This window comes from Capricornis sumatraensis, chromosome 1 (genome assembly GCF_032405125.1).
Source record: "Capricornis sumatraensis isolate serow.1 chromosome 1, serow.2, whole genome shotgun sequence".
NCBI lineage: Eukaryota > Metazoa > Chordata > Mammalia > Artiodactyla > Bovidae > Capricornis > Capricornis sumatraensis.
In genome coordinates, this window is record NC_091069.1 from 61718742 (window position 1) to 61739724 (window position 20983).

The 20983-nt window shown below is 48.1% G+C and overlaps 1 protein-coding gene across 1 annotated transcript; it reads left to right on the forward strand.

Annotated features, from left to right (window-relative positions):
- Nucleotides 1-212: 212 nt before the first annotated feature.
- LOC138077544 (sulfotransferase 1C1) lies at nucleotides 213-14027 on the forward strand. Its single transcript, XM_068969661.1, has 7 exons — nucleotides 213-384; nucleotides 3173-3301; nucleotides 4814-4911; nucleotides 10605-10731; nucleotides 12042-12136; nucleotides 13498-13678; nucleotides 13915-14027. The coding sequence occupies exons 1-7, from the start codon at nucleotides 213-215 to the stop codon at nucleotides 14025-14027; spliced, it is 915 nt and encodes a 304-aa protein (XP_068825762.1).
- The last annotated feature ends 6956 nt before the right edge of the window (nucleotides 14028-20983 follow it).

The window sequence follows — 20983 nt, forward strand, 5'->3', positions numbered from 1 at the left end:
GAAGTTATTTAAAATGCTCAAGGTCCCATAGTTTTTACTTCTCTCACTTCTTAGGTTAACATTAAACATAATAATGAATTTCCAACACATCTCTCCTAAGTTTCTCAGAGAATCTTAAATTTAAAAAAAAAGAATGACTATTCAAAGCTTTAGAAATGACATAACCACCCCCCTTTCTTTTATGTGCCAGTGAAACAGTCTCACCGACAAAGATGTCTTTGGAGGAGATGAAAGATCTCCACCTGGAGGAGAAATACCTGCAACCGGAAACCAAGGAAGTGAATGGAATCCTCATGACCAAGATGATAAGTGATAACTGGGACAAAATCTGGAATTTTCAAGCCAAGCCTGATGACCTTCTCATTGCAACTTACGCAAAAGCAGGTAGGTTGAAGAAAGTTAAGGTGGGGGGCTTCAGCAGAGCCGGGATGCCTGGGGATTCCTCAGATTTTAAAATTGCAGGTTTTCACCAGGGCCAGACCCTGGCTTCCCAGGTGGCACTAGTGGTAAAGAACCCACCTGCCAATGCAGGAGACAAAGGAGACGTGGGTCCAATCCCTGGGTGAGGAAGATCCCCTGGAGGAGGGCAGGGCAACCCACTCCAGTATTCTTGCCTGGAGAATCCCATGGACAGAAGAGCCTGGGGGGCTACAATCCAAGGGTTGCAGAGTTGGACACAACTAAAGTGACTTAGCACACAGTTTCTGGAAAAATGAAAACCGCTCTTACTGATGCACTCCAAACCCCCAGAGTCCACGAGCCTCCTTTTTATTTCGGTCCCTGATGGAGCAAGAGAAGGCCAGCCTTCCACAGAATCACATGAAAGTGCAGAGTCTTAGGAACAGCAGGAAGCTCCTAGGGGAAGCCTGTGCTCCTCTCCAGGCTCTCCTGCACATGGAGATGGAGCTGGAACTGAGCGTTTTGCCCCAATGGGAAAAGTGCAAGTGGTGTTAGTCCAAACCTGCATGAGTACAGAGGGAAGGAATGGGGGTGGAGGTGGGTGGGGTGACACTTACAGAATCCTACAAAAGGGAGAGAAGCTTGTGGGAAGAACCAGAAGGGAAGAAGCAGAGAGGCCAGGCTCTGCAGCTGGAGGAGCAGAGACCTCAGAACCCAGAGGGCTGGATGGAGGGTGAGATGGAAGCCCCTCAGTTATGTATGTATCGTTCAAGCAGGAGGGCCAAGGAAGGCAGAGAATTTTTCAGCTGTAACCAGCCTGAGAATGTCTCTCGGTGGCCAAGTAGATGCTGCAAGAGGAGTCTGAGATGCTCAGAACCAGGAAGATCACACGGGGTGCCCCTGCCCCACAGTTCCTAACTGGCCATGTCATGTCACCGTGCGTGTCTCTCCTCCATAGCTCAGGATGCCTTCCCTAGCCTCACACTGCTCCTATCACACAGCCTTGCCAGCCAGGCCTGCTCAGAAAACTAGATGGCAGGGGGAGGGGCGGGCAGGGGACCAAGACGGGGGAGTTGCTCCTGCTTACTCCTGTTGGAAGCTCTCAGTTTCTCAAAAATCATCTTTGTCTGGCTTGCACGTCTCTTGCTCAGATCTGAATTCAAATTGGCACTGCACCTCAGAGCAGAAATTTGCTCTCCCTTCACCTTGGAAATTATGCAGTCAACCCCCCCAGACTCTCCCAGAACTCTGTGTAGCTGTGTTCTCCCACCTCCCCCACGGCCTCTCAATCCTCCCTACACCCACACCCCATCCCCCATCCCCGAGAGTCCTGCTTAAGCTTTCTAGCATGTGAATATGCCCACCTTAACCCTAGCTCCGAGGGTCCCTCCCTCAGATGCTCTGTCTTATTAACACAAGTGGACGCTCTCCACCCCCTCTGACTGTTCCTCTCCAAAAGACCAGCTCAGCTGAGCCCACCTACCCATCCACAGTGGACTCCCCTCCTCCTCTGAGCTCCCAGGGCCCTTTGTACGGTCTTCATGGCTCTTACTGAAGACCTCTCAGTTATCCGTGTATTGTCTTATGCATCAGTGAGGGCCAGGCTAGGCTGAGTCAGGGGCAATAAATGCCTTTGGTGTGAAAAGGAAAATGGACATGTTGGTGGGTAGGGCACATGGGCTAGCTCTTTGCCCACCCACACGTCTCCATCCTTAGGATTCAGTTTGGCTATATGTATCAGGAAACTCAAAAGTAAAAGCACCCTGGAGGTTAAAAGTCCAGAGCTAAAATGGTGGCTGTGCTGATCCTTAGAAACCCTGGGTCTTTGAACTTTCTGCTCCACTATCTATAGGCTTAGCTTTTGACTTCATAGTCCAGTATGACTGCTAGAGCTCCAGCCATCACGTGCATGTTCCAAACAGCAACAAGAGGCAGGAAGAAGGGAATGAGGTCATGTTCCTGCCCTTTAAAGACAGCTTCCCAAAATGTAATGGCATGGCCACCTTTAGCACTAAGAAAGTTTGAGAAAATAATCTTTTTATATAGCCTTTGGCTATGTGCTTGCATGCGTGCTAAGTGGTTTCAGTCATGTCCAACTCTTTGTGACCCCATGGACTATAGCCTGTCAGCTCCTCTGTCCATGGGATTCTCCAGGCAAGAATACTGGAGTGGGTTGCCATGCCCTCCTCTAGGGGACCTTCTCAACTAAGGGATCAAACCCACGTCTCTTGAGTCTCCTGCATTGGAAGGCAGGTTCTTTACGACTAGGACCATCTGGGCAGTCCAGCCTTTAGCTATATGCCCTGCTAAAAATTAAGGATCTATTAACTTGAGAAAGATGGGGAGAATGGATATTAACTAGGCAAGAAGCAGTCTTCAGTATATCGTTATCTCTTCCAACAAGACTGGAAGCTTGTTGGAGCATGGACAGTATCTGCCTCAACTTTGTATCTCCTGACATTCCTTTGAGTCAATATTCTTTCTCTCAGGCTACACTTATTAGGTTCAAAACCCTATGCCAGGTATGAGGTCTGAGGGACAGAGGGACAAAAGGCCAGCCCCTACTCAGTGGAGCTCTCAGTCTCACGAGAAGGCAGGTACTGGGGAGACCTTGGCAGTGAGGACAGGGGCTCAGAGTAGAGGCCCATCCACCCTGGGGGTCATGCAGGTGCTCAATGTAAGCAGAGGTAGGTTTTACTGAATATGGGGATAATTGACATAGAATGGAGTTGCCCAGAGAGCAGGCAGAGCTGAGGTTAAGTAACCCTTCCAGGCACCACCTGGACCCAGGAGATCGTGGACATGATCCAGAACGACGGGGATCTGCAGAAGTGCCAGCGGGCCAACACCTTTGATCGGCACCCTTTCATTGAGTGGGCGCTCCCCCCGCCCCTCAACTCAGGTATGTGCCGCTTGGGCCTGTGGAGCTGTGGCCTCTGCTGGGAAGGAGTCTGAGGATGGTTCAGGTCAACATACCTCCGTCAGCTGTGAGAAAAGACCCCTCAGTCCCTCTGCTGAAATACGGGACTGGGCAGCTTCAGACAGCACATCTCCTGCGATTTCTCGAGGACTCAAGAGCAGGCAGGAACGTTCCACGCAGGGGAGGTAGGGTTGAGGACAGCTGGCCTCCAGTGACCAGAAACCTCACCCCTGGGTCAGGTCTGCCCACTCCAGGAGGACTGGCTTCTGCTGTGTTTCATCTCCAACCTGTCTGCCAGGGATCCAAGTTAAATTATACATAGTCCTTTTGTTATTAATATCAACAAATGATGCACTTCACATCAAAGATACTAAGAAATATAGGAGAGTGCACCCTTGAAGAGCTGGCAACCAATTAGGAATGAGGGGTGTGTTTTTTTAGATTTTTTTTCTAATTGGAGCATAATTGCTTTACAGTTTTGTGTTGGTTTCTGTCATATATCAGCCTGAATCAGCTATAGGTATATGTATGTCCCCTCCTTCTTGAACCTCTCTCCCAGCCCTAGATCCCACCCCTCTAGGTCATCATGGAGCCTGGTGCTGAGTTCCCTGTGCTACTCAGTAGCTTCCCACTAGCTAGCTATTTCACACATGGTCGTGTATACATGTCAATGCTCTTTCACTTAGTGCCATCCTCTCCTTCCCTCGCTGTGGCCATAAGTCTTCAAGGGAATGTTTTTATAGAGTAAATAGCAGCAAAGAGTAGCTTTGCAGGAGGACCCAACCTGATGGTGAAGAGACAGAGACTTTGGACTCAAACAGTTCTGGTTTGGATTCTTATCTGGACAACCTTGAGCACATTATTAAACCTCTCAAACTCTAATCATCCCTCATTTCTAAAAATACTGCCTGTTGAAAACCCATGACTGATCGAGCCAGTTATTCCAGCACCATCAGGCAAAAAAAAATTTATCTTTTCTCACATCGAATTGCCATGGCCCCTTCACAAAACTTGAATTTTGCCTTCTACGTATGGGCTCCCCTGGTGGCTCACGTGGTAAAGTATCTACCTGCAATGCAGGAGACCCGGTGTAGATCTCTGGGTTGGGAAGATCTGCTGGAGAAGGGAATGACAACCCACTCCAGTATTCTTGCCTGGAGAATTCCATGGACAGAGGAGCCTGGCAGGGGTCGCAAAAGAATGAGACGACTGAATGACTAACACACACACGCATAGGGGTGCATTCTGGATTTTCTGTTCTGCTCTGTTCCTTTATGTGTCCCTCTTCGTGCCAGTACCACACTGTTTGATGACTGTAGCTGTATATGAAAACATGTAACTTGGTGACACGGGGTGGGCCACCAGCCTAGGATGTAATTTGCAATGTGGAGTTGGGTGAGGGGTACCGAGCACGCGGTGAGTGTGACTCCAGATGCTGGCAAAACAATGGAGATGCGAATGAGAAGTGTTAGTTGAGCAGCAGCCTTGTTGCAGGTCTGGATCTCGCCAACAAGATGCCTTCTCCAAGGACTCTGAAGACTCACCTGCCTGTTCAGATGCTCCCCCCTTCCTTCTGGAAAGAGAACGCAAAGGTAAGGACAGCTAAGCTTGATCCCATACTCACAGACTGTCTCCATCTAAGAGGAAACAACCATGGACCTCCAAAGATAAGTGCCTGTTGCAGGTTCCAGCTGGGCAGTGAGCTGAGACCCCTCCCCGTACCCACCACTCCAGCCTGGATCCATCTTTCTCTCAGAATATTCCTTCTGGGTACCAGTAGACTAGACTCCAGGCAGTGCCATCCTCATCAACCATCAGCTGAGCCACGTTCACAGACAGTGAGCAATGAGGCAGGGCCCCTGCTTCCTGGAGAGGCAGTCATATCAGTGTGAATCCTCCAGGAGCCAAGACAGGGCTGAGTAAGATGTGAAGGGGGTTTATTTAGGGAAAACCCATGAGGGAGGAGGGAGACCCCAGAGGGGGTCTCCAGAGGGGGTCCTAGGGGGCCCAGGGCCACGTGTGGTGTCTGGAAATCATCTCCATCATGGATAAGCTCCCAGCAACAGCCATGCCTCTGTCCTCTATTTTCAAATTTTTGTTTTAGCAAATTGAGATCCTATAAATGCAGTGTACACTGAATGTACTAGTGTTTTGTTTTGTTTTTGATGTCAGCTTCATCAGTGAGTCTGGAAGTCAATGAAATACAGAATATACCACAAATATCAGCTTAGAGATTTGCAAAGAAAAGTGTACCAAACATTTGCAGAGTCAAATGCTTGTCTCGGCTGGACCGTCCATCTCTCTGTGGGTAGGCTACTTTGCAGACCCAACCACAGACCCTTCCATGCTCTGGGCTGAGCCCTTTCAAGGGGAGCTACACTGTCAAGGATGTTTAGCCAAGACACTCTCTACTTAGTGCAAAGCTCAGAGATGCAATGTGAGTGCCTGCTTTTGGTTTCTCTACTCTGGTTTCCGTGGCACTCCATCACCTCATCTCATCCATCTCCCATCAGAGGTGCCATTGGTTTCCATATATCAAATGGTATCACCTTATTTGCTGCCCTGAGATTACACCCAGATTACCATGACTTTGAAAACATCTTGATTTATTCCTACAGACAGTTAATGTAATTTTGGTGCTCTAGAACTAATCTTATTTCCAAATTATGTTTTTAGACTCAAAGTCAGAAGACACGCTAACATGTATTTTGTCATCAGATTAACGGCTTTTTTTTGAAACCAGGCCTTCTAAAATGTCACAATCTCCATGACAGCACATTCTTTTATCTGCTGATAAAAGAGTGGATTGTTTGAGTAGGAGAAGGTTTGGGCGAGCTTAGTCCCAGCTTTTCCTGTTATGATGGGGCAGTGAGCTAAATGAAGTTCCCCAAAGACACCTGCATCCCAGCCCCTCCCAAGCCCTGCAAATGCACCTCACCTGTAGAGTGCACTTGGCAGGTGTGATTAAGTCGAGCATCTTGAGACCGAAGATCTTCTGGTTACCTGGACAGCCCTGAGCATCATCACAAGGATCCTGATGGTAAGGAGGCGAGAAGGTGGAAGGACAACATGAAGGATGTGACACTTGACGCAGAAGTGGGGGCGATTCCAGGGAAGAGTTCATGCCAAGGCGCACAGATGGCCTCAGGTTCCAGGAACTGCAGGGAAGTTTGTCCCCTGCCCTGGAGCCAGCCCCACGGCCAGCTGGAATCCAGTCCAGTGACCCCGAGCTCCAGACTGTAAGAGAGCCAACCTCTTGCTGTTTTAAGGCTCTCTACCTGTGGCAATTTGTCACAGCAGCAGCCAGAGACTTGCACAGATGGATCGTGGACTCAGAACATGTGAGCATGTGGCCTTCGCTCCCACTCGGACATCTGACTCCAGACTGGAGGCATTTCAGCAGGTCCCCATCCAGCTGGAGCTTCCCCAACTCTGATTACTCAGCTTCAATTTGCTTTAAAAAAAAAAAAAGTGAGAACCAACATAAGCATTGAGAAATGTGTTTACTTGATCCTAAGACCTTGATGCTGAGCATCCCTTTGGGTTTTCTGAGAATGTTCATGGACACTGGAGGGCTGTCCAGTGGGAGGAAAGAGGCAAAGGGCAGGGTTCCTGCAGTGCTGGGCTCACAGGAGGAGCCGAGGCTGCAGGACCTGTGCTAATTTGATCAGATGGAAACACCTCCCCCCATCCCCTACCCAGGGGGACTGGTCTGCTGAGTACGCACAGCACAGGGAACACGCTTGAGAAACCATCCATGGGCTCCTCCTCCAGAGCCCCCTGCCTACTTTATGTCTCTACTTCTGCATCTGACAGTTGATCCCACATGCAAAGGAATAAAATGGGACCACTCTCTCACACCAGACAAAAATTAACTCAAGATGGATCAAAGATCTGAATGGAAGACCTGGAACCACAGGACCCCTAGTAAAGAATACAGGTAATACACTCTTTGATATCAGTCTCAACAATGATTTTCTTGGATTTGACATAAAAAGCAAAAATAAACAAGTGAGACTACATCAAACTAAAAAGTTTCTTCACAGCGAAGGAAACCACCAACATAAGAAAAAGACATTGTGCAGGAGACAGAGATCAAGACCATCCCCATGGAAAAGAAATGCAAAAAAGCAAAATGGCTGTCTGAGGAGGCCTTACAAATAGCTGTGAAAAGAAGAGAAGTGAAAAGCAAAGGAGAAAAGGAAAGATACAAGCATCTGAATGCAGAGTTCCGAAGAATAACAAGGAGAGATAGGAAAGCCTTCCTCAGTGATCAATGCAAACAAATAGAGGAAAACAATAGAATGGGAAAGACTAGAGATCTCCTCAAGAAAATTAGAGACACCAACGTTTCATGCAAAGATGGGCTCGATAAAGGACAGAAATGGTATGGACCTCACAGAAGCAGAAGATATTAAGAAGAGGTGGCAAGAATACACAGAAGAACTGTACAAAAAAGAGCTTCACAACCCAGATAATCACGATAGTGTGATCACTCACCTAGAGCCAGACATCCTGGAATGTGAAGTCAAGTGGGCCTTAGAAATCATCACTACGAACAAAGCTAGTGGAGGTGACGGAATTCCAGTTGAGCTATTTCAAATCCTGAAAGATGATGGTGTGAAAGTGCTGCACTCAATATGCCAGCAAATTTGGAAAACTCAGCAGTGGCCACAGGACAGCAAAAGGTCAGTTTTCATTCCAATCCCAAAGAAAAGCAATGCCAAAGAATGCTCAAACTACCACACAATTGCACTCATCTCACATGCTAGTAAAGTAATGCTCAAAATTCTCCAAGCCAGGCTTCAGCAGTACATGAGCCATGAACTTCCAGAAGTTCAAGCTGATTTTAGAAGAGGCAGAGGAACCAGAGATCAAATTGCCAACATCTCCTGGATCATGGAAAAAGCAAGAGAGTTCCAGAAAAACATCTATTTCTGCTTTATTGACTATGCCAAAGCCTTTGACTGTGTGGATCACAATAAACTGTGGAAAATTCTGAAAGAGATGGGAATACCAGACCACCTGACCTGCCTGTTGAGAAACCTATATACAGGTCAGGAAGCAACAGTTAGAACTGGACATGGAACAACAGACTGGTTCCAAATAGGAAAAGGAGTATGTCAAGTCTGTATATTATCACCCTGCTTATTTAAATTATGTGTGTAGTATATAATGAGAAATGCTGGGCTGGAAGAAGCACAAGCTGGAATCAAGATTGCCGGGAGAAATATCAATAACCTCAGATATGCAGATGACACCACCCCTATGGCAGAAAGTGAAGAGGAACTAAAAAGCCTCTTGATGAAAGTGAAAGAGGAGAGTGAAAAAGTTGGCTTAAAGCTCAACATTCGGAAAACTAAGATCATGGCATCTGGTCCCATCACTTCATGGGAAATAGATGGGGAAACAGTGGAAACAGTGTCAGATTTTAATTTGGGGGCTCCAAAATCACTGCAGATGGTGACTGCAGCCATGAAATTAAAAGATGCTTACTCCTTGGAAGGAAAGTTATGACCAACCTAGATAGCATATTAAAAAGCAGAGACATTACTTTGCCAACAAAGTTCTATCTAGTCAAGGCTATGGTTTTTCCAGTGGTCATGTATGGATGTGAGAGTTGGATTGTGAAGAAAGATGAGCGCCAAAGAATTGATGCCTTTGAACTGTGGTGTTGGAGAACTCTTGAGAGTCCCTTGGACTGCAAGGAGATCCAACCAGTCCATCCTAAAGGAAATCAGTCCTGAGTGTTCATTGGAAGGAATGATGCTGAAGCTGAAACTCCAATACTTTGGCCACCTCATGCGAAGAGTTGACTCATTGCAAAAGACCCTGACGCTGAGAGGGATTAGGGGCAGGAAGAGAAGGGGACGACAGAGGATGAGATGGCTGGATGGCATCACCGACTCAATGGACGTGAGTCTGAGTGAACTCCGGGAGTGGGTGATGGGCAGGGAGGCCTGGCGTGCTGAGATTCATGGTCGCAAAGAGTCGGACGTGACTGAGCGACTGAACTGAACTGAACTGAATGGGAGGAAATACTTGCAAATCCTACATCTGATAAAGGGGAAATATACAAAGTATATGGAGAACTCACTCAACACAGAAGGAAAAAAGAAAAAAAACAAGCAATTTGTGGCTCTATCAAAATTGTAAACATACCTTCCTCTGTCCTGCAATTCACAGAGCAGACTTGGTCACAAAATTTTCCAAAACACCTTTACGAAAAAAAAGGCCTTTACAGCACAGGGCAGCCTGAGTGGGGGGTGGGAGGAAGCGGAGTGGGACAAGCCCAGAAGCAGCTCTGCCTCTCCCGGGAGGGGTCAGGTCACCAGCAGCTCCAGCGGTAGATGTACCACTGCACTGGGGTCCTGCAATCTTATCAGGGATGATGGTCACTGTGAGGAGGCAACTCCTCGGGTGCTCAGAAGGCAGAGGCAGCCCTGCCCTACAAGTAGGGTAGACACCCTGCTCAGTGACAGCCAACGGGACCTTCCTCTCCTCACCTGAGTAACACCTCGGGGCCTCCCCCGCCCCAGAAATAGCAGAGGTAGGGTGACTGCAGCACCTGTCATGCTAAGCAGGACACCTGAGAGAAAGGGTGTGTTGTCCCTGACTCTGCTAAGACCACAGCTGTAATCAGAACTGTGCCAGGCAAACTGGAGACAGTGGCAGATAACATAGGTCTAGTCACTCAGACAGGATGGTCCAAGACAGCAGTCCCCAGCCTTTCTGGAACCAGGCACCCATTTCATGGAAGACAATTTTTCCATGGACCAGGGCAGGGAGCAGGGACAATGGTTTGGGGGCGATTCAAGTGCATTACATTTTTGTTCACCTTATTTCTAATCTAATGCTACATATCTGACAGGAGATACCAGTCTGAAGATCTGAGGTTGGGGAAAGTGAAAGTGTTAATTGCTCAGTGTCCAGCTCTTTGCGACTCTATGGACTATATCCCCCAGGCTCCTCTGTCCATGAGAGTCTCCAGGCAAGAATACAGGAGTGGGTATTCATTCCCTTCTCCAGAGGCTGTTTCTGACCCAGGGACTGAACCTGAGTCTCCCACATTTCAGGCAGATTCTTTACCATCTGAGCCACCAGGGAAGCCCCAAGAATACTGGAATGGGTAGCCATTCCCTTTTCCAAGGGATCTTCCCAACCCAGGGTCCGTCTAACAACACGGGCTAAGGTCTAAGTCCTTCAAACAACATGGGCTCTTCCTGAACAATAATCTTTCCCATCTTGTTTCCTCTGTGACCATCACTTTCCCGGCTGATTGCAGATCATCTACGTGGCCAGGAACGCCAAGGACTGCCTGGTATCCTATTACCATTTCTCAAGAATGAATAGGATGGTGCCAGACCCTGGCTCCTGGGAGGAGTATGTCGAGACCTTCAAAGCTGGGAAAGGTGAGCGAAAGGAAACTGAGGTCCACACCTCCGTTATAACTCACCCGCATATCAGAGAGGCATGGCTTCTGCTGAGCGGCTGAGCTGCTCGAGGTTCTGGGAGGACAAAGGTGTCGCCCAGGCAGGGTTACTGTTCAGGGTTCACTGTCCAGAGGTCACAATAAGATGCTACTTAGAACACTGTGGGTGGAGGGTCACAAACTCACAGGTGATGGTGCAGGACCCAGGGGCATGGCCGGGTGCTGAGGCAGTTCCTAGGGAGACAGTCCGCCACAGGGAGTTGCAGGGAAAGAATCGCCCTGCACAGCCCTGGCCCCGGGTGGGACCCAGAAGACAGAGGGTCCAGTGACACTGACCTCAGGGTCAACCTCGCGGCGGGAGGAGGGTGCGGGTGGCTTGGGGGCCAGGGGAGGACACTGTGCACCCGCTCCCCCATTCTCCATCAAGAGGGTGAAGGGGCCCAAACATCTGGTCACTGGGATTCTTCAGAATGGATTCACAGCTTCTCTTCACAGTCAGCCTGTGTTGTTGTTCAGTTGCTCAGTCGTGTCTGACTCTTTGCGATCCTGTGGACTGCAGCACACCAGGCTTCCCTGTCCCTCACCATCCCACAGTTTGTTCAAATTCATGTCCATTCAGTTGGTGATGCCATCCAACCGTCTTATCCTCTGTCACCATCTTCTCCTCCTGCCCTAAATCTATCCCAGATTCAGGGTCTTTTCCAGTGCATCAGCTCTTTGCATCATGTGGCCAAAGTATTGGAGCTTCAGGTTCAACATCAGTCCTTCCAATGAATATTCAGAATTGATTTCCTTTAGAATTGACAGGTTTGATCCCTTTGAAGTCCAATGGACTCTCAAGAGTCTTCTCCAACACCACAGTTGGAGAACATCAATTCTTCAGCCCTCAGCCTTCTTTATGGTCCAACTCTCACATCTGTACATGACTAATGGAAAAACCATAGCTTTGACTATATGGGCCTTTGTTCCCTTAATCAGCATGTTGGGGAACAGTATTTATCTCAAAACGCTGGTCTCGCCCCATGCGGTGATGTAAGGGGAACACAGACCTGCCCCCTGCCCTCAGGACAGTTTCTCATAAGGGAATAAATTCAAGGGTGGGAACAGGAGCCACGAAATCCAGGATACTTTTTATCAACTCCCTAAATATTAAAAAAAGAAAAATCCCTGTCTCTGCAAATAAGAATTCTAGTTGTATTTTTCAAATATCCTCTTTTATTTGAGATGCCAGTGCTCATTTCAGAAGCTTCAGGTTAATACTGACACCCCCTCCTTTCTCCCTCCCGTCAGTGCTGTGGGGCTCCTGGTACGACCACGTGAAGGGCTGGTGGCACGCCAAGGACCAGCATCGCATCCTCTACCTCTTCTACGAGGACATGAAGGAGGTGAGGAGCACGCGGCCACCGCTGCTTCCCGCCGTGTCCTTGAGGGGATCAAACTATAGTCACACCTGCACGCGAACTGACCACACCAGGCCTCTCTCCCTGATGCCCTGTCCAGCTCAGCTTTATCCTCAAATGATGCAACTACATTTTCTTTTTTTTCCTCTCTTGTTTTCTTTTTTCTTTCTCCAATCTTTATTTTTTCCTTAATATATTTATTTTATTGAAGTATAGTTGACAATGTTTCAAGTGCACCACAAGGTGATTCAGTTATACATATACACATACATTATTTTCAGATTATTTTCCATTATAGGTTATGACAAGATATTGACTATAGTTCCCTGTGCTATACCTTTGTTGCTCATTGCATCTCTGTTTTTTAATTAGAAATCTAGCATTCTATTCATACTAAGTCAAATAAGTGGAATCAAAATGTCATACATTTTTCCTAAAAAGTCTTCCAACTTTGCTTCTGATCACAAGTTTTAGATGATTCTCCACTCGGGAAATCTCACGCACTTTTACAATCTGATTAATCCTGCCACTTAGGAACCATGTTTCTTCACCTACAAAATGCAAATCAGCTCTTTTTTGTCTGTCTCAGGATATTACCTTGAAGATTTAGAAGATGACTTGTAAAGCTCCTGGCATCCACACCCCAAACCCACTCCACACACTGAAGTTTAGTCCACACAGATGCTGGCAGGCCTGGTCCCACATGGTCCCACTCATTGAGTGTCCAGGGCAACACACGGTCACTCTCACACCCAGGCATCAGTGCCCTAGAATTACAAAACCACCCCTGGGCCCTTGCTGAGAGGTTCTCTGAAATCTGGTCAGACTCCAAAGGTCCTTCCTCTACATGTCTGTGATCAGAAAGAACAGGCCACAAGGGCTTTCGTTTCTGGGTCAGTGTGAGGTCCCCTGATTCAGCCTCTGACAGACCTTGTGTTTAACTTGCAGGCACTGTGCCATCTCTGGTCCTAGAGTCACTCCCCTCTTTCTGTGCCTCTGCGTCTCTTCCTCCAGGGGACACGCTCCCTGCCCTGAAGTCTGTCCTCACCCTGCATGTGTGCATGCGGGCAGCACGTTTCCGGATGGGTGTCGCAGAGCTGTGCTCATGTTTCTCTCCCCTCCTTCTCGGTCAGCCTCCCTGGGGCTAGGAGAGCCCTCATGTCTATGTCCTTCCTTCCCAAGACCGTCCAGCGCCATCCCCAGTCATCCCCCAGGGAAGACACATTGACTGTAATTGAACTGCTCCCTTAAGTCGTCCCTCCCCAAACACAGTTTGTCTAACAGAACATCACCCCTTCATGGGAAACCCCCAACTACCTGACTTTTTGTGACTGTTCCACATACAGGATCCAAGGCGGGAAATTCGGAAGATCCTGAAGTTCCTGGAGAAAGAGGTGTCGGAGGAAGTTCTGGACAAAATCATCCATCACACGTCCTTTGAGGTCATGAAAGAGAACCCGATGGCCAACTACACCACACTGCCCACCAGCATCATGGACCACTCCATCTCCCCCTTCATGAGGCGAGGTGCACAAGGGAGGCATGGAGAGAGGGAGCGAGGGAGGCCCACGCGCTCAGAGGTTGCACAGGACTCCAGCCCCTTTCCGTTTCCCAGTCATGCTTCTGGCTCCCGCACCTGTGCTGTTGGCGACACTCCCAACAGTGTCTGAGGAGCAGACCCCATAATCCGCCCTGTGCCAGCCCCTGGGTGCATCCTCACTCAATCCCCTCCCCGGACTCACTGAGGTTTCACCTCCTTGCAGGAATGCCTGGGGACTGGAAGAACTACTTCACGGTGGCTCAGAATGAGGACTTTGACAAGGACTATGAGAGGAAGATGGCTGGGAGCACCCTGACTTTCCGCATGGCCCTCTGAGTCTTGGGGCCCAGCGAGGCCTGCTCACTGACTTTAGACATGTGAGCCTCACCATCAGGATGCCGAAAACAATGACTCCCTCCCTTTCATCCTGAGCTTTGCATGCTGTAGACCCCATGTCCCAAGATACACAAAATACAATCAAACCCTGAGCAGAAAGAAGTTTCAAGGTAAATTGCTCAGTGGTTCACAGAGGCCCAGCCATGTGAGGAGCTGGAGCAAAGTAAATACACGACTTGATCCCAACATTAGAGCACAGCACCTGGTGAGCCTCCTGGGGTCAAGGCTGGAGGAAAGAGAAGAAAGGGTCAGCCCAGACCTCCAACACAAGAGAGACGCAAAGAGATGAGGAGTGGGCCCTGGAGAACGTGAGAGAGACCGTCTTATCCCCTGAGGTCCTCAGCGAGAGACTGAGAAGGCCTCACTCACAGAGACTCCAGGCCTCGAGGCTCAGGGTCTGGAGGGGTGGGGGGGAGTAGGGTCTGAGGCTCAGACTGAGACACGGATGGTCTCAAGTCCAGGGACCAAACCATTAGGATCTCAGAGCAGATATAGGCCAGAAAGCCAGGGCAGCTTAATTAATAAATTCCAGGTAGACTTCTTGGAGAGAAGAAAGAAGCCCCGAATTAGCCCAAGAGAAATGAAATAGAAGAGAACAGCCAGCACCATGGGCACCTACCTCCAGGACAAGGTGACTGTCCTGTCTCTGGAGGAATCAGCACCGTGTTATTCCCTGTAGACAGATGCTCTTAGAATTGTCAGGAAGGCTGAGTCGTTTAGTTTCATGTGTCCTGATTCTCCTTGTTAAAGCCTACTCAAGGAAGCATCCACCCTCATTCACACAGGTTGTACTAAGGTCAGTGCTTTGTTTTAAAAGAGAGTCAGGAAATAGATGACTAACGAGAACCTACTCTACAGCTCAGGGAGCTCTACTCAGTACTCTGTAATAGCCTATATGGGAATATAATCTAAAAAGAGTGGATATATTCACTTTGTTTTGCACCTGAAATTAACCCAACATTGCAAATCAACTAGACCTCAATAAAAAATTTTTTAAAAATAGATGTGTCAAAAAACAAGTAAAGAAAAGAAAGAAAGTTGGGAAGTTTCCCTCTGTAGGCATGCCACTTTCATGCCAGATGCCACCTCCTCCTCCAAGGACCTGAGTCAGCCCTGTCTGCAGCCTGTGATCTTTCACCTTCTAAGCAAGCATGCAAATCATTAACCACAGGACAGATAATCCTGTGTGTGCGTGTGCATGCCTGCTCCCCGACACATGACCTCTCGGGTGGAACCACGGGGAACCCACTCCCTGTGGGGCAGAGGGAGGGGGCCCAGGCGGTGGGGGTCCCAGGATAGCACATTCCCTACTCAGGGCACAAATCCTTCTGTGATGGGGGGAGGGGCACAGACTCGGGTTAGGTCTGAGCCGAGGGACTGAGATACAGCACCTAGAAAAGACAGAGGTGAATGCCCCCATGCCATGAGAATTCACACTGAGGTCTGCCGAGCCTCTCAGCCCCCAGAAGCATGTTTAGTTTTCTGAAGATGTTCCTTTATAAACAGTCCTGGGGCATTCAGGTTGGTATGCAGTTATGTCTGTGAAAGTGTTAGTTTCTCAGTCATGTCCGACTTTGCAACCCCATGGACTACACCCCACCAGACTTCTCTGTCCATGGGATTCTCCAGGTAAGAATATTGGACTGGGTTGTCATGCCTTCCTCCAGGGGATCTTCCCAAAGCAGGGTTTGAACCCACGTGTTCTGTGTCTCCTGTATTGGAGGGCAGGTTCTTTACCAATGAGCCACCTGGGAAAACAGTTTTCTCTACATGAATCTAAAATTGGAAAAACCACTTTGAAATCGTGAAGCAATCTGAACAATCTTCACACAGGAAGGCTGTCCACTTCCAGTGAGAGGCCTTGGATGTCAGCATTGTTTCTGGAAATCGTGACCAGTGTGTCAGCCGTCAGCAGGGCTAGGTTCCTCTGTATCTCGAGTGCTCAGGCAGAGCCTGACTCTGCTTCTCCTGCAAGCTTATGAGGGCAGGAACCACCGTCAACTAGTCCCCAGGCATTTGCTTTTCTATTCTCCACAGGTGAATTCCACCAAACATTTATTTTGCTTACCTTTTTATTTTATATTGGAGTTGATTAATGAGGCTTCTCAAGTACTGCTAGTGGTAAAGAACCCACCAGCCAATGCAGGAGTCATAAGAGGCACAGGTTTGATCCCTGGGTCAGGAAGATCCCCTGGAGGAGGGCACAGCAACCCACTCCAGTATTCTTGCCTAAAGAATCCCCTGGACGAAGGAGCTACAGTCCAAAGAGTCAGACACCACTGATTGAGTGACCATGCATGCACATGTGATTAATACATTAATATGTTGATTAGTACATTTCTTTTTGAGACACTGGGCTCTTTTGTCAGGAGGAGACCAAAGACTATAGGCAGCCAACCTGTCTAAGCTTCCTGCACCTGGAGCCTATAGATTTGGAATGCAACGTGAATACACACTCCACTCTCTTCTGAAACTCTAAATACCATCTCTGTGGATCGCTCTCATACCCCCAACCTTCTCCAGAGCTTCTAGGGAGACAGTGTGTTTCCAGCTTCTAGGGAGACAGTCCCACTGTCCGATCTCTGGCCCCTCAGACTTAGAGATGTTTATAGCCTGAGTCCCTTCGGCCTCGACCCCACCCCATCCTCACATACCATCGACTGCCCCTCAGGTCTACCTCTGTTCATGGAAGCATGGCTTTCCTGGACATTTTTCTCCTTGATCTCTCATAACTTATATACTCTGATGTTCAGTTCAGTTCAGTCTCTCAGTTGTGTCCGAATCCTTGTGACCCCACGGATTGCAGCACACCAGGCTTTCCTGTCCATCACCAACTCTGGAGCTTGCTCAAACTGATGTTATAATATAAAATTAATACTTAAATAATATGATAAAAAGTTAATGCATCGTATGTTACATGATAAAGGACACAATAGGGAAGGAAATAAAGATATTTGTATGTAAACACACACATAATACGATAAGGAGGAACTCGTCTGCTGACCACAGCCCTTGTCTCTGTAACTGCCTCTCCCACCACCCACTCTGATGCCCCTTTGCCTCCAGTGAGGAGTTCGCTGCCATGATTCTGACCTGGGGCCTCAGGGTTCCATGCTGAAATGTCTGGGTCATGAACTGTCCTCCTGGGAGGGGTTGCTGTTGTTTTCCATTGACCTTGAGCATGGGGCGTGGTGACATTGAGACACCCCACAGGGCCTCCTGGATCCAGACTCCCTCTTCCTCACCTTCCATGTGGATGGATGGAGGGATGGATGGATGGACAGATGGCTGATAGATGAGTACATGAATGGATGGATGGATGGACAGATCGGTGGATGGGTGGATGATAGATGGGTGCAAGAATGAATGGATGGATGATGGATGGATGGGCAGATGATGGACAGATGGGTGGGTAGATAAATGATAGATGAACAGATTGATGGACGGGTGGATGGATGATAGATGGGTGCATGAATGGCTGATGGATGGATGGATGATGGACTGATGGTGATGGCAGCCCCCAGTCTACTACAGAATCTCAGTACCTCTTTTTGTTCTCTCTCCTTGGTTTCTAAGGGCCCCTCATCTTTGTACAGAATCTCCAGCTTCCCCTGCCACCTCCCCAGCACTTGGCATCTTTCTAAAACTTTATAGAGATTCCAGGAGCAGGTAGTCAAGCTAACAGTCATCCCCAATGGCCCCTTAAGTCTCCCAAGAAGTGGAGAGATGGCTCATCCTCTTGCTGTGGCCTGATGTGCACAAGACTGTGCTCTCAGTCCCATACCCCCACCCTGGAGACAAGGCACCTAGTGGCCACTGGTCCCCGGAGGACAGAAGCCCGGCTCTGTACCAGGTGTGTCAGTGCTATCGAGAGTAAACGCTGAGTCAGAGCCCTGATGAGAGGAGGCCAGTCCCTGGACAAGGAAGCTGTGTCAGGCCCAGGCAGTAGCAGCGCTGAGCGTGGGGCCACGTGCCTCGAGGGGCAGCCCAAGGTCACCGGACCTCCTGCTGCCCGTCCTCAGCTGAGCTCAGATGGCCTGCGGGGCACTCAAGTCTTCCTCTGCCAAACCAGGACCCAGTCCCCAGTCTGCTCACCTGGAGACACCAACTGTGAGTAATAAAAATGCAGAGAGGATGGACTTATGACTCTTCCTTCAGTTAGTCCTTTAGATGAAATGGATTAAAACATTGAAAACAAAATGGTATTAATTTGGATGGGGGTGGGATTGTTAGCCCTTAAAAAGCAAGAACACATTTAGATGATCTTGACTAATGAAAGATGTTTTTTTAAACTTATTGTCTAGATGTGTTCCTATATAATTAGTATGTTACATGGTGTAACTTTAAGGTATAGAATGTGTCCATTTGACACAAGTACACATCACAAAATGACTCCCACCAAAGTGTCACATAATTACAATTACTTCTTTGCAGTGGGAATGTTTATTATATACTTTCAAGTATATGACAAGTATTGTTAACTCTAGTCACCATGCTGTGCATTAAATCCCACAGTTTATGGGCTTCCCAGGTAGTACTAGTGATAAAGAACCGGCCTGTCAGTACAGGAGATATAAGAGCCGCGGCTTTGATACCTGGGTTGGGAAGAGCCCCCGGAGGAGGGCACGGCAAACCACTCCAGTATTCTTGCCTAGGAAATCTCATGGCCAGAGGAGCCTGGCAGGCTACAGTCCTGGGGTTGCAAAGAGTCGAACACAAGTGGCACGACTTGGTACACACATTCCTCTTTTAACTGGGAGTTTGTATCTTTTGACCAGCATCTCCCTATTCCTCCTGGCACCACCGTTTTACACTTTGACTCTGTTGTGAGTTCGACATGAAGATTCCACATGAAGTGATTCAATACAGCATTTGTCTTTGTGTGTCTTACCTGACTTCACACAATGCCCTCAAGGTGCACCCACGTTGTACAATGTTGTGAACATGTAGGTTATGGCGTAGAATGAGGAGCCATACATCCTGGGCAACAGTTCTGCTCACTGGAAAGGTTGTGCTTTCCTCCGCTCCATCACAGAGCCACTGCTATCCTGGAGCATTGACCCAAAATCAAAATACAATTACGATGAAACTAATATAACATTGCATGTCAATTATACTTCAATCTGAAAAGTCCAATTATGGAATTGCAGAGTTCTCAGTTAAGGTAATAAGAATCCTGTCAATTAACTAAAAGGGAGCAGAAAAATCATGCCAAACGGCCCCCATCCCATCCAGGAATAAGGTAAAATAATTCCAACTGAAGAACAGGAGCCAGTCTCATCACTCACTTGACATAAGATATATTGTGTGCCGTGAGCTTAGTCGTTTAGTCATATCCAACTCTTTGTAACCCCATGGACTGTAGCCCGCCAGGCTCCTCTGTCCATGGAGATTCTCCAGGCAAGAATACTGGAGTGGGTTGCCATGCCCTCCTCCAGGGGATCTTCCCAAACCAGGGATGGAATCCAGGTCTCCCACAGTGCAGACAGATTCTTTACCATCTAAGCCAGCAGGGAAGCCCATAAGACAGGTTAACAGGAGAAAAAACTAATTTAATTTTTACACACAGGATCCCATAGAAATATGAGACCCGAAGAAGTGACAAATAGACAGCTTTTACACCTTTAGACAAAGAAATAAATTTGTGAATAACAAACAAATTTGGGAATAACTGACAGAGAAAGAGTTTGGGGCATGGGTAAATTAATGAGAAAGTATCACCATCAGGAAGAAGGAAATAGGTTTATTTACCCAGCCTTCTTGGCCCTGAATCCAGGTCTCTGGAAGTAAGGGTGCTTTTTCCTCTTATATGGGGAAGTGGAGGGCCCTTCACCCAGGAGATTTATCTCTAAGGCGGACAGAGTGATTCAGTCTCTTTCTTATATCACCTATTTCTTAAGTAACTTTGACTAAAAAATTCTGGGGCAGCTGCTTGTGCCCCCGACAGCAAAAAGTTCCGGATTACCACGTAGGGGACACGAACCCCCACAAGGTCCCCACTTCCCACAGGCCCTAGGACCCCTGACTCAGGTAATTTGAGCCTTGGCAGTTGCCATCCGGGCAGCTGGCCACATCCTTGGAAAGTGCCCTCTGAGCTCACTGACCTTTGGTCCAGCCTCTGGGGTCTGATTTTCAGCTGAGACTTGAAGGTAAGGATATGGCTTAAAAGAAATCCTTTACTTAACTCATTGGTTTACTTTTCTAATCTTTACTGTTAGTAATGTAGGTGTGGCTATGTAGACAGGACTGACTAGCTCAAGCCAGAAAGAGTTTTCACAAACCTAAAAAAGAGAGATATTTTTGGTGCTGGATTTTGAGGCTTAGTCAGGTTCATGTTTGGGGCAGAACCACATCGTAGGATGCATGTCCGTCACCAGGGGTGCCGTGTCTGCTTGTCTTTCTTTCCGGGATGTCAGAAGCCACGAATGTTAAATGCCTAGCTTCTTTCACCACTTTGGGCTGCAAGGCAACATTACAATTCTATGATTTATTATTCATCTATTGGCCAGAATGATTCTATGAAGAGAAACTTCTTTTATCTGCTCTTAGCTATTCAGCAGAACAGTCATATAGAGAAGTCAGGAAGAACCATTTACTCTTTCCCTCCATTTATGATTTCAAACTAAAGAATTGGTTTCTAAGCTTCAGCAAAGACCTTTGTCATAGTCCCCTTCAGCTGTCATAACCACACACCACAGACTAAGCAGGTTACACAACAAAAAGGTGTTTTGTCACAGCTCTGGAGATGGAGGGCCTGGGTGTGGCCGGCCTGGTCTCTCCCGTGGTCTCTCTCCTAGGTGCGCAGGCTGTTCCTCACCCAGCCATCACTCTGTGCAGCAGCCACCCTGGCTTTAATCTCCAGCTCTAACAAGAACACATCCAGGTTGGATAAGGGC